Source organism: Neocloeon triangulifer, unplaced genomic scaffold (genome assembly GCF_031216515.1).
Source record: "Neocloeon triangulifer isolate White Clay Creek 2 clone unplaced genomic scaffold, ASM3121651v1 ptg000003l, whole genome shotgun sequence".
NCBI classification, from domain to species: domain Eukaryota; kingdom Metazoa; phylum Arthropoda; class Insecta; order Ephemeroptera; family Baetidae; genus Neocloeon; species Neocloeon triangulifer.
The window spans coordinates 8067-25282 of NW_026775546.1; the positions used below are offsets into that span (position 1 = coordinate 8067).

At 34.7% G+C, this 17216-nt stretch overlaps 1 protein-coding gene across 2 annotated transcripts; it reads left to right on the plus strand.

The window, feature by feature from the left end:
- Positions 1–12268: 12268 nt before the first annotated feature.
- Positions 12269–16118, plus strand: LOC132205888 (mucin-17-like). 2 transcript variants are annotated; one of them, XM_059635253.1, is made up of 9 exons: positions 12269–12392; positions 12582–13964; positions 14021–14218; positions 14275–14310; positions 14495–14615; positions 14736–14827; positions 14898–14913; positions 14966–15192; positions 15253–16118. In XM_059635253.1, exons 1-9 carry the CDS (start codon positions 12339–12341, stop codon positions 16030–16032), a joined length of 2907 nt encoding a protein of 968 aa, XP_059491236.1. In that variant the 5' UTR covers positions 12269–12338; the 3' UTR covers positions 16033–16118. The 2 variants fall into 2 exon arrangements, with proteins under 2 accessions (XP_059491236.1, XP_059491235.1); XM_059635252.1 differs by having other exon boundaries at positions 14966–16118.
- Positions 16119–17216: the final 1098 nt, after the last annotated feature.

Genomic DNA, 17216 nt, shown 5'->3' on the forward strand with positions numbered 1-17216 from the left:
CCTTAACTCTTAATTTTACGGCACAATTGCCGAGTCATTTGCTCCGCTCGTATTTAGCACCAAACATGGTATTATTGAAATATTGACATCTCAGTCAAAGTATAGCTTGTACTGCTTCAAAATCTAGAAAAAAAGCTTTAAAATAGTGTGAAAGAGCAGCCTTAACTCTTAATTTTACGGCACAATTGCTGAGTTATTTGCTCCGCTCGTATTTAGCACCAAACATGGTATTATTGAAATATTGACATCTCAGTCAAAGTATAGCTTGTACTGCTTCAAAATCTAGAAAAAAAGCTTTAAAATAGTGTGAAAGAGCAGCATTAACTCTTAATTTTACGGCACAATTGCTGAGTTATTTGCTCCGCTCGTATTTAGCACCAAACATGGTATTATTGAAATATTGACATCTCAGTCAAAGTATAGCTTGTACTGCTTCAAAATCTAGAAAAAAAGCTTTAAAATAGTGTGAAAGAGCAGCATTAACTCTTAATTTTACGGCACAATAGCTGAGATTTTTTGCTTTGCTCGTATTTAGCACCAAACATGGTATTATTGAAATATTGACATCTCAGTCAAAGTATAGCTTGTACTGCTTCAAAATCTAGGAAAAAAGCTTTAAAATAGTGTGAAACAGCAGCATTAACTCTTAATTTTACGGCACAATAGCTGAGATTTTTTGCTTTGCTCGTATTTAGCTCCAAACATGGTATTATTGAAATATTGACATCTCAGTCAAAGTATAGCTTGTACTGCTTCAAAATCTAGAAAAAAAGCTTTAAAATAGTGTGAAAGAGCAGCCTTAACTCTTAATTTTACGGCACAATTGCTGAGTTATTTGCTCCACTCGTTTTTAGCACCAAACATGGTATTATTGTAATATTGACATCTCAGTCAAAGTATAGCTTGTACTGCTTCAAAATCTAGAAAAAAAGCTTTAAAATAGTGTGAAAGAGCAGCCTTAACTCTTAATTTTACGGCACAATTGCTGAGTTATTTGCTCCGCTCGTATTTAGCACCAAACATGGTATTATTGAAATATTGACATCTCAGTCAAAGTATAGCTTGTACTGCTTCAAAATCTAGAAAAAAAGCTTTAAATATAGTGTGAAAGAGCAGCCTTAACTCTTAATTTTACGGCACAATTGCTGAGTTATTTGCTCCGCTCGTTTTTAGCACCAAACATGGTATTATTGTAATATTGACATCTCAGTCAAAGTATAGCTTGTACTGCTTCAAAATCTAGAAAAAAAGCTTTAAAATATTGTGAAAGAGCAGCCTTAACTCTTAATTTTACGGCACAATTGCTGAGTTATTTGCTCCGCTCGTTTTTAGCACCAAACATGGTATTATTGAAATATTGACATCTCAGTCAAAGTATAGCTTGTACTGCTTCAAAATCTAGAAAAAAAGCTTTAAAATAGTGTGAAAGAGCAGCCTTAACTCTTAATTTTACGGCACAATTGCCGAGTCATTTGCTCCGCTCGTATTTAGCACCAAACATGGTATTATTGAAATATTGACATCTCAGTCAAAGTATAGCTTGTACTGCTTCAAAATCTAGAAAAAAAGCTTTAAAATAGTGTGAAAGAGCAGCCTTAACTCTTAATTTTACGGCACAATTGCTGAGTTATTTGCTCCGCTCGTATTTAGCACCAAACATGGTATTATTGAAATATTGACATCTCAGTCAAAGTATAGCTTGTACTGCTTCAAAATCTAGAAAAAAAGCTTTAAAATAGTGTGAAAGAGCAGCATTAACTCTTAATTTTACGGCACAATTGCTGAGTTATTTGCTCCGCTCGTATTTAGCACCAAACATGGTATTATTGAAATATTGACATCTCAGTCAAAGTATAGCTTGTACTGCTTCAAAATCTAGAAAAAAAGCTTTAAAATAGTGTGAAAGAGCAGCATTAACTCTTAATTTTACGGCACAATAGCTGAGATTTTTTGCTTTGCTCGTATTTAGCACCAAACATGGTATTATTGAAATATTGACATCTCAGTCAAAGTATAGCTTGTACTGCTTCAAAATCTAGGAAAAAAGCTTTAAAATAGTGTGAAACAGCAGCATTAACTCTTAATTTTACGGCACAATAGCTGAGATTTTTTGCTTTGCTCGTATTTAGCTCCAAACATGGTATTATTGAAATATTGACATCTCAGTCAAAGTATAGCTTGTACTGCTTCAAAATCTAGAAAAAAAGCTTTAAAATAGTGTGAAAGAGCAGCCTTAACTCTTAATTTTACGGCACAATTGCTGAGTTATTTGCTCCACTCGTTTTTAGCACCAAACATGGTATTATTGTAATATTGACATCTCAGTCAAAGTATAGCTTGTACTGCTTCAAAATCTAGTTAAAAGCTTTAAAATAGTGTGAAGGAGCAGCCTTAACTCTTAATTTTACGGCACAATTGCTGAGTTATTTGCTCCGCTCGTATTTAGCACCAAACATGGTATTATTGAAATATTGACATCTCAGTCAAAGTATAGCTTGTACTGCTTCAAAATCTAGAAAAAAAGCTTTAAAATAGTGTGAAAGAGCAGCCTTAACTCTTAGTTTTACGGCACAATTGCTGAGTTATTTGCTCCGCTCGTATTTAGCACCAAACATGGTATTATTGAAATATTGACATCTCAGTCAAAGTATAGCTTGTACTGCTTCAAAATCTAGAAAAAAAGCTTTAAAATAGTGTGAAAGAGCAGCCTTAACTCTTAATTTTACGGCACAATTGCTGAGTTATTTGCTCCGCTCGTTTTTTAGCACCAAACATGGTATTATTGAAATATTGACATCTCAGTCAAAGTATAGCTTGTACTGCTTCAAAATCTAGAAAAAAAGCTTTAAAATAGTGTGAAAGAGCAGCCTTAACTCTTAATTTTACGGCACAATTGCCGAGTCATTTGCTCCGCTCGTATTTAGCACCAAACATGGTATTATTGAAATATTGACATCTCAGTCAAAGTATAGCTTGTACTGCTTCAAAATCTAGAAAAAAAGCTTTAAAATAGTGTGAAAGAGCAGCCTTAACTCTTAGTTTTACGGCACAATTGCTGAGTTATTTGCTCCGCTCGTATTTAGCACCAAACATGGTATTATTGAAATATTGACATCTCAGTCAAAGTATAGCTTGTACTGCTTCAAAATCTAGAAAAAAAGCTTTAAAATAGTGTGAAAGAGCAGCATTAACTCTTAATTTTACGGCACAATAGCTGAGATTTTTTGCTTTGCTCGTATTTAGCACCAAACATGGTATTATTGAAATATTGACATCTCAGTCAAAGTATAGCTTGTACTGCTTCAAAATCTAGGAAAAAAGCTTTAAAATAGTGTGAAACAGCAGCATTAACTCTTAATTTTACGGCACAATAGCTGAGATTTTTTGCTTTGCTCGTATTTAGCTCCAAACATGGTATTATTGAAATATTGACATCTCAGTCAAAGTATAGCTTGTACTGCTTCAAAATCTAGAAAAAAAGCTTTAAAATAGTGTGAAAGAGCAGCCTTAACTCTTAATTTTACGGCACAATTGCTGAGTTATTTGCTCCGCTCGTATTTAGCACCAAACATGGTATTATTGAAATATTGACATCTCAGTCAAAGTATAGCTTGTACTGCTTCAAAATCTAGAAAAAAAGCTTTAAAATAGTGTGAAAGAGCAGCCTTAACTCTTAATTTTACGGCACAATTGCTGAGTTATTTGCTCCGCTCGTATTTAGCACCAAACATGGTATTATTGAAATATTGACATCTCAGTCAAAGTATAGCTTGTACTGCTTCAAAATCTAGAAAAAAAGCTTTAAAATAGTGTGAAAGAGCAGCCTTAACTCTTAATTTTACGGCACAATTGCTGAGTTATTTGCTCCGCTCGTTTTTAGCACCAAACATGGTATTATTGAAATATTGACATCTCAGTCAAAGTATAGCTTGTACTGCTTCAAAATCTAGAAAAAAAGCTTTAAAATAGTGTGAAAGAGCAGCCTTAACTCTTAATTTTACGGCACAATTGCCGAGTCATTTGCTCCGCTCGTATTTAGCACCAAACATGGTATTATTGAAATATTGACATCTCAGTCAAAGTATAGCTTGTACTGCTTCAAAATCTAGAAAAAAAGCTTTAAAATAGTGTGAAAGAGCAGCCTTAACTCTTAGTTTTACGGCACAATTGCTGAGTTATTTGCTCCGCTCGTATTTAGCACCAAACATGGTATTATTGAAATATTGACATCTCAGTCAAAGTATAGCTTGTACTGCTTCAAAATCTAGAAAAAAAGCTTTAAAATAGTGTGAAAGAGCAGCATTAACTCTTAATTTTACGGCACAATAGCTGAGATTTTTTGCTTTGCTCGTATTTAGCACCAAACATGGTATTATTGAAATATTGACATCTCAGTCAAAGTATAGCTTGTACTGCTTCAAAATCTAGGAAAAAAGCTTTAAAATAGTGTGAAACAGCAGCATTAACTCTTAATTTTACGGCACAATAGCTGAGATTTTTTGCTTTGCTCGTATTTAGCTCCAAACATGGTATTATTGAAATATTGACATCTCAGTCAAAGTATAGCTTGTACTGCTTCAAAATCTAGAAAAAAAGCTTTAAAATAGTGTGAAAGAGCAGCCTTAACTCTTAATTTTACGGCACAATTGCTGAGTTATTTGCTCCGCTCGTATTTAGCACCAAACATGGTATTATTGAAATATTGACATCTCAGTCAAAGTATAGCTTGTACTGCTTCAAAATCTAGAAAAAAAGCTTTAAAATAGTGTGAAAGAGCAGCCTTAACTCTTAATTTTACGGCACAATTGCTGAGTTATTTGCTCCGCTCGTTTTTAGCACCAAACTTGGTATTATTGAAATATTGACATCTCAGTCAAAGTATAGCTTGTACTGCTTCAAAATCTAGTTAAAAGCTTTAAAATAGTGTGAAAGAGCAGCCTTAACTCTTAATTTTACGGCACAATTGCCGAGTCATTTGCTCCGCTCGTTTTTAGCACCAAACTTGGTATTATTGAAATATTGACATCTCAGTCAAAGTATAGCTTGTACTGCTTCAAAATCTAGTTAAAAGCTTTAAAATAGTGTGAAAGAGCAGCCTTAACTCTTAATTTTACGGCACAATTGCTGAGTTATTTGCTCCGCTCGTATTTAGCTCCAAACATGGTATTATTGAAATATTGACATCTCAGTCAAAGTATAGCTTGTACTGCTTCAAAATCTAGAAAAAAAGCTTTAAAATAGTGTGAAAGAGCAGCCTTAACTCTTAATTTTACGGCACAATTGCTGAGTTATTTGCTCCGCTCGTATTTAGCACCAAACATGGTATTATTGAAATATTGACATCTCAGTCAAAGTATAGCTTGTACTGCTTCAAAATCTAGAAAAAAAGCTTTAAAATAGTGTGAAAGAGCAGCCTTAACTCTTAGTTTTACGGCACAATTGCTGAGTTATTTGCTCCGCTCGTATTTAGCACCAAACATGGTATTATTGAAATATTGACATCTCAGTCAAAGTATAGCTTGTACTGCTTCAAAATCTAGAAAAAAAGCTTTAAAATAGTGTGAAAGAGCAGCCTTAACTCTTAATTTTACGGCACAATTGCTGAGTTATTTGCTCCGCTCGTTTTTAGCACCAAACATGGTATTATTGAAATATTGACATCTCAGTCAAAGTATAGCTTGTGCTGCTTCAAAATCTAGAAAAAAAGCTTTAAAATAGTGTGAAAGAGCAGCCTTAACTCTTAATTTTACGGCACAATTGCCGAGTCATTTGCTCCGCTCGTATTTAGCACCAAACATGGTATTATTGAAATATTGACATCTCAGTCAAAGTATAGCTTGTATAGCTTCAAAATCTAGAAAAAAAGCTTTAAAATAGTGTGAAAGAGCAGCCTTAACTCTTAATTTTACGGCACAATTGCTGAGTTATTTGCTCCGCTCGTATTTAGCTCCAAACATGGTATTATTGAAATATTGATATCTCAGTCAAAGTATAGCTTGTACTGCTTCAAAATCTAGAAAAAAAGCTTTAAAATAGAGTGAAAGAGCAGCATTAACTCTTAATTTTACGGCACAATAGCTGAGATTTTTTGCTTTGCTCGTATTTAGCTCCAAACATGGTATTATTGAAATATTGATATCTCAGTCAAAGTATAGCTTGTACTGCTTCAAAATCTAGAAAAAAAGCTTTAAAATAGTGTGAAAGAGCAGCCTTAACTCTTAATTTTACGGCACAATTGCTGAGTTGTTTGCTCCGCTCGTATTTAGCACCAAACATGGTATTATTGAAATATTGACATCTCAGTCAAAGTATAGCTTGTACTGCTTCAAAATCTAGAAAAAAAGCTTTAAAATAGTGTGAAAGAGCAGCATTAACTCTTAATTTTACGGCACAATAGCTGAGATTTTTTGCTTTGCTCGTATTTAGCTCCAAACATGGTATTATTGAAATATTGACATCTCAGTCAAAGTATAGCTTGTACTGCTTCAAAATCTAGAAAAAAAGCTTTAAAATAGTGTGAAAGAGCAGCCTTAACTCTTAATTTTACGGCACAATTGCTGAGTTATTTGCTCCGCTCGTATTTAGCACCAAACATGGTATTATTGAAATATTGACATCTCAGTCAAAGTATAGCTTGTACTGCTTCAAAATCTAGAAAAAAAGCTTTAAAATAGTGTGAAAGAGCAGCATTAACTCTTAATTTTACGGCACAATAGCTGAGATTTTTTGCTTTGCTCGTATTTAGCTCCAAACATGGTATTATTGAAATATTGACATCTCAGTCAAAGTATAGCTTGTACTGCTTCAAAATCTAGAAAAAAAGCTTTAAAATAGTGTGAAAGAGCAGCCTTAACTCTTAATTTTACGGCACAATTGCTGACTTTATTTGCTTCGCACTTATTTTCTGTAGAACTTTGAATTTTTTACAATTGAAAAAATAGCAAAAAAAGAAATAAGCATTATAATCAAATAAAAGCATTAATTATTATTATTTGGAGAATTTTTTTAAAAAACAACGAAAAATTTTATTTTTCTCTTGTTCGAGCTAGAGTACTTTTATGCAGAAAACAGGAAATATCACAGTTATTATATTCTCTCTTCTTCATTTTAAATAAAAGTGTTCCATACTTCTTTCTCCCCAGTGAGTTTTAAACACCCAGGTATGGCGTTAATTTATGCGTCCAAGTTGGTTTATACGTCGCCAGGCAGAAATAATGATAATAAGCAAACAAAAAAAGAAGACAAAATAGGGCAGAGTGTCTCTCTCGTTTTCTCGTCGTTGTTGCATTGTGCCGTGGCGAACACGTCAGTGTGACCGCAAGTGTACACTTATTTTCCTTTCTTTATAAATAATTTAATGAGTTCGTTAGGGCAGCCAGCAGCGGACATTTCAGCTGCAGCTCAGGCTCGGAAAATTGCGGCACCGAGTGTCCCTCCCTTTGCGGACTTGAATGCGAATGAGAATTTCCGAGTGCGGCCAACACAGAGAACCATAACATGTGCCGCGGTTCTTTTTCCCTTATAATTTATAACGTGCTCTTTCCCTCTGGCAGATGGTCCATTTCTTGGGTGATTGCCTTGATGGATTCTTTGCACAAAGAGAATTTTGTTGTATTTCTACTGAATAATAAAATGCTGGACGCAAAATTTGAGGGTAATAATTTAAAATCCACTGTATTATCAAATTGAAAAGATTAATTCTATTATATTAAAAAAATAATAAACAAATTTTTTAAATAATATAACCTAATTAAAAAAAAAAATCAATTTCTTAAATCAAATTAATTATTTGCAAAAATGTTTCAACACTAACTAAAACTTTAAACCTGTAAGTAAAAATAATAAAAAATTGCCTAACATAAACGTAGGAAACTTGTTTCCATATACCAAAGATTTTCAATGAATTGCTGCATTTTGTTTTCATTTTGTGATTTTGTAAATTATATTTAATTATATTACTTTTTCATTCTACAATTAAAAATGGCAGTGGCCTTTACATGTAAATAATTGATATTATTTTTTTTTTTTACATTTTTTTCAACGAGGTTAAAGCTTCGTGTTTTCAAGTTGAATTTCAACGTTAACTTTTAATTTAACAAACTATATTGTTAAAATTTTTTAAATTACACCAAAGAAATAGAGCAGTGAAATTGAGCTAACTACAGAAAAAAATAAGTTGATGACTAGTTCTGTTATAATTTTTTTGCTCTTGAATGTGATGACAGGGAAATTTCCTACTCTACGCGTATAATGATCCGCTGATTGACAAGAGCGACGCTGATGCTACTCTTCCTCTGCAGCCAGAACAGCGAGGACGTTTACTTGTCAAAGATTTTTCTCTGGCCGTGACTTTTTCATCCTCCCAATGACGGGACGCTTCTATATGTGTATTCCCCGGCGCAGTCCGCTTTCTCGCCCGTCAACAAGCATCTCATTGTCGGTGTCTGCATTTTCGCTCACTTGGCTGATTATAAAGAATTTTAACTGCCGTCATATTAAATATCCACCGGCAAAAAAGAACAGGACATGACCGAGCATGCAGAGAGTAATTAGAGTTGGCGTTCATTACATCGAACATGTTTTGAAATATTGCATATTATAATAAAATATTGTACATTTTAATTTTTTTAGTTTTTTTATACAACGCGTTTTCATTAACATATAATTAAATTCCATTTTAAATTTTTTTATTATGAATAGTTCAAAAACGTTACCTAATATTTCCTGGGGAAGTTTTATTTATTTATTTAATTCATTTCATTTGTTCTGATAATTGATTTTTGCGAATTATACCATTCTGATTAAAAAATATGAGAAAAGAAAACATTTTCTGGATTCACCAAATACTTTTGGAGATTTTTGAATAAATTTTTTACACTTATTTTATCAAATTATTTTGGGTCGTTTATATATAAAAGAATATTTTGTAACAATTTTTAAGATATTGTTTTACCGACATTTAATGGAACTTTTACTGTTTGCCATAAGTTTGTGTAAATTTCGCTAAATTCAGTGAAATGATTATTTGGAGGACAAAATTGGCCTTTAAATTTAAGTGTCTCATCTTTGAAAATCAGCGCTGTCATAATTAAATGAGACAACATAAATTAATTTAAAACAGCGCAGCATTCAATATTTATTTCAATGCCAGCATAAAACTAATTCCAATAGATCTTTCACAAAGGTTAAAAAATTAAAATATATGAATAGAAGACCCAAAAAGTAGCCGCTTTATTAAAGAATATTTCTGAATATATAGACATATAGGAAAAAAACTTATTGTACTTCTATTCAATTAAAAAAATATACTATTTAATTGTTTAATTATTATTTTTATTTACAGAAATATTTTCCACGAAGAAAAATTCCAAAAATTCAATTTAGTCTAATATATTTTTAATTTTTTTTTTTACTTTTCATCTAAAATAAAATTCCACTGCTTTATGCTACATTTATATTTTTTATGCACTCAGAGCAGCCACAGACACATTTAGCTTCATTTGCCGCAAAATTGCACGCTCCGGGCTGACAGCTGTAAAAATAGACTACGATGCCGCGTCCATTCTCGATTCAAATGTGTTATTTATCCGACTGCATATCGAGTGTTGGACAAGAGTTAAATTTTTTTCCCGAGCTGTCACCAACGTGACATTCATTGGCGCTGCTTTCTCGAGCGAGATGAGTGCCAGAAAGGCGTCACCTCGCGCGCACTTGGCCATAAATAATGCCGTCGTCCTGCTGTTGATAACATACACACACATGTCTACGTGCATAAAGTATAATTTTATTGCTTGTACTACATGCACTTATGCGATGGCACATTTATTTCTATGCGTATATATGAATTTATATACATTTACCTCTCACCGCCCGCCCGCCCGCCGGTCCGGTGTGTGTGGTTGTATGTCACTGCTGGCTTTTTGATGACAAACTCTCCAGGGCTTTTCAAATTGAAAATTTTCAAATATCAAGCGAAAAAATATGCAATGAAAGATTGTTGTTTTTAGATATATATTAATTAAAATATATATTATTATAATAATTTTTTTTTAATTTCATTTAAATAAGAAAGAGACTTCGCAATGACTATAATTATGTTATTTATTAATTTTTGTTGTATTATTATTTCATTTCGGCTATAAAAGCAGTTCTGCTTTCAAAACCAAAATTTTTCCATAAAAGTTCATCTTACACATTCAAGAAGAAATTAAATTACGATATTGCGTAAAATAAGAACTTTTTCAATATAATTTTTAAAAGTAAATAATTTCTCTTTGATTTTGTGCCTTTTGGTTCTTAAATTGTTATTAATTTTATAATGCAAAACGATTGCATAATGGAAATGAACAAAAAATATTATGAATATTATAATAAACCATGTATATTTGATTTTTTTCTTCTCAAAGCAAAATAAAATGTTATTTTTCTTTTATTTTCATGTTGATTTTGTTCACTGAACGTGAAATCGTAATAGAATTTTGGATGGAAGGCAAATAGCGGCGGAAAGCCCATTTTCCAAATGGCCACCGAGTCAACTGAGTAGATTTAAGAGCCCCGGAACGCGCTCTTATATTCAACAAACACACGCTCACGAACCGCACAGCACCATCATCAATATATTATATGCATCCAACTCGCAGTGCTCACAATGCTGCTGCGGTTGACACACGAGAGATGCATAACAAATTTTGTACCAGCAGACCTAGCTGCAAGCAGTTTTCCTTCTTGCGAGCCCCTTTCCGGGAATTTGCAATTTCGTTTCGCTTGAATTAACGTGCGGCACAATAAATTTATCGGCTGAAAAATTCCAAAACTGGAAAAAAAAACAGAATTAAATTGTTATAATATTGTCACTCTGACCAAATTTTAGTATTGTGCCTTAATTAAAAGCTTTTTTTTAAATCTTTAAAAAATAATTAGAAAAAAAATACTTACATGTGTACTACCTCATTAATTTTATTCATATCAGATTTTGTGTGGATTTGCGTTTTGCAATCCACACAAGTATGTTTTTAAATATATCATTATAAAGCTGCCGCAATTTACCCTCTTCATTCCGCACGACAAATCTGGCGCCGGCGGTAATTAATTTTTTCTGTGCAAAAATGAACACGCTTTTGATGCATAAAGCTGACTCGAGTACTTTTCTTAAGCGGTTAGTCTGCGACGCAATGCATAATTATTTTGCAATACCATACAAGTACATTTTGAGCAAAATATTTTTTTATAGAAAATTCTTACATGAAGCCATTTTAATTTGCAAAATATCAGTTCATTATTTATATCAATTTTATCTTATGTTTTATCTATGAAAATGATCCTGTTCTGCTAGCAATATTAATATGTTTTATTATTAATTAGTAATATTTTTATTGTTCTCGGTTATTGACTAAACGCAAACATAATTTAATTTTCGTTCAGACCTCTGCCCAATTTTGTTTATTTGAAATGCAAAGTTGCAAAAAAGATTACAATTTCTTTTTGATTCTAGAGGAATCTCCAAACAAGTATGTTTTTCCATATATCAGTAAAGTCTAGCAAGTTTTCACATTTCCCTCTTCATTCCGCACCAAAAATCTTGCGTTGGCTCGTGGGCTGCAATTTTTTTATTATTATTTTCGTCGGAAAAAATAAACACGTTTTTCCTGCATAAAGCTGCCGTCTCGAGTGTTTGCTCTCGTGGTTGAGTCTGCGACGCAATATACATGTGTGTATGTTTTTAACGTATTCTGCAGCACACATTCAGTAGAAAATGCATATAAAGATATATGCATGCGGGTGTGCAAACATACATTTTCAGAGCCGATGGAAATATGAACAAAACATGCATGCGAGCTACAACTGGGAGACCGTCTGAATAAGAGACTTTAGCAAGATATTGTAGACAAAAGATTTAAATATTATATTCAAAACTAACGAAAAGATAGTTATTTTAAATTACATGATTTTTCTATAAAAAATCCTCGTGCAATTTTTATTAAATTGAGAATTTTACCTTGGAATTTGGAACTACGCGGCAGATGTTTTTTCCGCAAAATTATCAAGGTTGTATGCAATTAGCGCATTTTCCAGAGAGTACTCACTAAAATTATCAGCGTGCTACGTGGAAAAAACAGGAAGACCAAAATAATTAAGCAGATAATGGGCGAAAAAGAATGATAAACTGAAGGAAAGTCTGATCTTCAAATATTAACCTTCAAAAAAAGTGAGAAAATAATGAGGCTGCTAATTAGGCAGAATTATCATTAGATTACGCATTACAGTGACGATTCTTTCCTCAAATTGGATGTATATAAGGAGAACCCAGTAAATCATTTCATTCAACCAACGAAGAAACTATGTCACTTGTCACGATGCATAAGGCCCTTTTTCTGCTCCTCATTGCCTACCAGGTAACATAAAATACCAGAAATTTAATTTCCTATGGAAGAGAATTCAGTCTCTTTTTTTTAATTTTATTTTGGCTTAATTTAATGCCACTGGTTAATATATTAACTAACACGAAGAAACTCATACAATTAACAACATTAAAAGTCTGTAAAAAAAAATATACTAGAACTACAACTTCCATAATTTCGTAGCTGACGGATTATGTCACTGGGCAAACCCCAACCACAGTTGCCGCAGTGTCGAGTACTGTGGGGATATCAACTGCTCCCGGTTCAAGTAGCACTCCTGCAGGTGGTTCAAGCACTTCCGGATCAGGTACCACTCTTGCAAGTGGAACAACTACTCTCGGTTTAAGCACCACTCCCGCAGCAGGATCAAGCAGCACTCCTGTAGGTGCTTCAACCACGCCCAGTTCAGGAAGCACTCCTGCAGGTGGATCGACTACTCCTATTTCAGGAAGCACGCCCGTTAGTGTCTCAACCACTCCTGGCTCAGGTACTACTCCTGTTGGAGGATCAACCACTCCCGGCTCAGGCAGCACGCCTATAGGGGGTTCTACATCTCCTGGTTCAGGTACCACTCCTGTTGGAGGGTCAACCACTCCCGGCTCAGGCAGCACGCCTATAGGGGGTTCTACATCTCCTGGTTCAAGTACCACTCCTGTTGGAGGATCAACCACTCCCGGCTCAGGCAGCACTCCTGTAGGTGCATCAACAACTCCTGGTTCAGGCAGCACGCCCATAGGGGGCTCTACATCTCCTGGCTCAGGTACCACGCCTGTTGGAGGATCAACCACTCCTGGCTCAGGCAGCACGCCTATAGGGGGTTCTACATCTCCTGGTTCTGGTAGCACGCCCGTGGGTGGATCAACCACTCCCGGTTCAGGCAGCACTCCCGTAGGAGGATCAACCACTCCCGGCACAGGTACCACTCCTTTAGGTGCTTCAACCACTCCCGGCACAGGTACCACTCCTTTAGGAGGATCAACTACTCCCAGAAGTAGCACTCCCGTGGGAGGATCAACCTCTCCCGGTTCAGGCAGCACTCCTGCAGGAGGATCAACTTCTCCTGGTTCAGGAAGTACTCCTGGAGGAGGATCAACCTCTCCCGGTTCAGGCAGCAGTCCTGTAGGAGGATCAACCTCTCCCGGTTCAGGCAGCACTCCTGGAGGAGGATCAACCTCTCCCGGTTCAGGCAGCACTCCTGGAGGAGGATCAACCTCTCCCGGTTCAGGCAGCACTCCTGCAGGAGGATCAACCTCTCCCGGTTCAGGCAGCACTCCTGGAGGAGGATCAACTTCTCCCGGTTCAGGCAGCACTCCTGAAGGAGGATCAACCACTCCTGGAGCAGGAAGCACCAACGTAACAGATACTAGTAACTCCACTACTTCTGTCGGAACATCTTCTACTGACACAACTACTGACACAACTACTGACACCACTACTGACACCACTACTGACACCACTACTGACACTACTACTGACACTACTACGGACACCACTACGGACACCACTACTCCTACAGCAACTAAGCCTATTCTATTAGTAACACCAAAATGCCGTCAAATAAACGGAGTTTGTGTTATACTGTAATTATGTTAAATTTATTTTAAAGATGCAAATTATTCTAGAAAAAATTGGCCTCCTGTTGCTCACCCAATGCACCACCATTGCTGTCTGTAGACAAGACAGTTTGCAAATCAACAAAATTAAAGATGAATGCATTCAACCTTTTTACACTTAACAAGCAGCAGAGCCCACTCAACAATCCTGTCAATGCCATTAACTTCAATGATGCGAAAGTAATGAGAGCTTTGGGCAAAGCCGCTGTAAGTTATTTTTATTAAATATTGTCAAAGTATGCATCAAAGCTGTTTATTTTCAGTGCTTTGTAAATTGCGTGCTCACCAATAAAGCCGTTGTAAGTTTTTGTCATTGTTCATTATTGAGACACAGCGTGCCTTGCAAATTGTGTAAACGTGATGCGTTGCAACTTGCTAGCGCAGAGTTGGAAGTCTTAATTTAACACTTGAAAAAGGACATTTCTTCAAATCTGGAGATACAACTTTTGGCCTTTTAATCAATTAAATTTCTAATATTAATAGTTGCAAACCGATGGAACTTTGTCAGATGCAGAATTAACTGCGCTTTTAACATCGACTCAAAGCGAGCCCTGGGCGACAATCATAAACGACGCTGTCACCAAATGCCTGGCAACTGAACAGGGTACGAAAAACAATATAATTATCAGTTAAAACCTGTTTCGGAGAACCAAACCCGTTATAATTGAATATTTGATTGGTTATTATGTAAACAATGATTTTAAGTTTCAACCTTACTATAAAGGCTTGAGTATCCCTGCATTCATGTCCGGCAAATTATCTTGCGATGGCAAACCTCTCGTCGTAATCCAGTGCATACTGGCGGAAATGAATATTGTAAGTTTAGTGTTTGTCAATAGCATCCATGATTACATTGAACAATAAACTGTATTTTTGTGTTTCGCAGAACTGCCCCAGCAAAGGTTTGAGAATTAATACGAGTAAAATGAGAATAATAGTAATCGAAATCTTTAGTTTCTTCTACTTCCTGCACCAAAACTACAAGCCTCTTCTCTAATTGCTACAGTTCACTTTTAGCTCCAATCGCAAGGAGACAAGTAGGAGTTGATAAGAAAAAGAAAATTAAGAAGGTAATAAAACTTGGCAAGGGAAAGGGAAATAAAAAAGTAACTGCAAGCCCTGGAAAAGACACGGAAAACAAGAAGGTTAACAGTGATAAGAGAAAGAACAAAGTTAAAAAGGTAAAAAATTATAAGCAAACAAAGAAAGAGAAAAAAGTAAAGGGGAATGGATTAAAAAAGCCAAACAAAGAGAAGAAAGTTAAAAAAGTCAAGGAAAGCGTTAAAAAAGAAAAGGCGAATGGATTAAAAAAGCCAAACAAAGAGAAGAAAGTTAAAAAAGTCAGGGAGGGCATCAAGAAAAATAAAGGGAAACCCGAAAAGGGCAATAATCAAAATAAGCTAGCGGAGAAGAAGAAAAAAGGATCAAACAATGCTAAAAAGGAAAATAAGACTGAAAAAGTTAAGGATAAGAAAGTAAAGAAGGTCAAGGGAGGGTTGAAAGTTCAAAAAGAAAAGAACCAGAATGGACTGAAAAAGGTCAAAAAGGAAAAGAAAGGAAAACCTGAGAAAGAAGATGCCAAGAAAAAGAAGAACATTAAAAAGTTAAAATCTGTAAAAACGGAAATTAAGAAGCAAACGGAACAGTTAAAGAAGGAAATCAAGAAGCAAAAAGATCAGATAAAGAAGGGACTAAAAAAGGTGAAAAAAGTAGAAAAAGTGAAAAAAGAGAAGAAGGACGCTGGAAACGGTGGTATAAAGAAGGTAAAAAATGGGAAAAAGACAGATAAGAAAACTGAAAAGATAAAAAAAGATAAGAATGCGAAGAAAGAAGGAATTTCCAATTTGAAAAAAGAGAACAAGACTAAAAAAGTCAAATCAGTCAAAAAAGAATTGAAAGAAAAGAAGACAGGCAATCCAAAAAGGAAGGAGAAGAATGGAAAGAAACAAACAGGAGGGAAAAAGGAAACCTCTAAAAATAAGGTTAATTCTGAAAATTCAGATCCTGAAAAATTAATGTGAAGAACAAATTTAATTAATATTGTCAGTTCTAAGCAAGCGAGTTGTTGTTAATAAAATCGGCAAAACTATGAATTTTTTTTTGTAAATTCGTTTGTTTCTTTTAAGTTGCGTGAACTCCTTACTAGTGACAGTTTGATCAGAATATAAGTAAATAAAACAAACTTTCGTACCTTTCCAATGAATACAATATTATTTTAAACTAAAATATACATCAATAAAAGAAAATTGATTTTTTTATTTCTTTTATAATATTTGTCAAAATTTAAATAAATATAGCATCAGATTCTGGCTCGAAGTGAAATGCATATATGATATCCCCTGCTGGGCGCATTGTATCTGCATATTATTATTCTCGTGAGCAATGTGGAAAATGCTGCAGCACAATGCAAGGAAGGCTGCTGGATGATCTATCTATCCGTGGCTCTGCTCCGTGTCTTGAGCAGGCTTATCCTATAACAACATTGGATCAACTCGCACACATATTATATACGCCTGCACTTGAGCTCATAAAATAGTCGTTGAAATAATATACACGAAGCACATGTAGCCCATGTGAAGCCGTGCACCGCCTGCGTCCGAAGCTGCAGCTCTAAATAGCCGCGTGGGCATGTGAGAAAAATTTATCTCTTCACGCTGCGCTTACAATATGTGAATGACACTGCAGCCGAGATCATGGGAATTGGTCGGAATCGGTGATAAATAAACACATACGGCAGCATATTTCTCCGACGAAAAAAGGAAATTCTATGGGCTGGTGATATTTCGGGAGTTGTGTGGGAGTTGAGGAAAGTTTTGATCAATACGGAGGCAATTTTTCAAGCTAGCGTTGGCATTAAAAAAAAGCTTCAATCACTTTCTTCGTTAAATATAAGAAATTTGCAGCATAAAATAAATGCTATTTTTTATAAAGAAATATTTTGAGCAATACTAATGTATACTTCTCTCTTGTTTTAATCTTTATTTTTTGTCATTTATTTGGATGAGTTCATGTATGGTGCATAGTTACCCTCATTTTGAAACTCAATGTAAATTAAGTTGGCGTATGTGGGGGAAAATTTTAATAAATGAGGACAAAGCTTTAAAATTTAAATGATCTTTATTCTAAAAAATTTTGAAACTGAAAACATAGGAATTTGCCTTACTTTTGTGACTTCTTATATTTTTAAGATTTTATTTTTAAAATT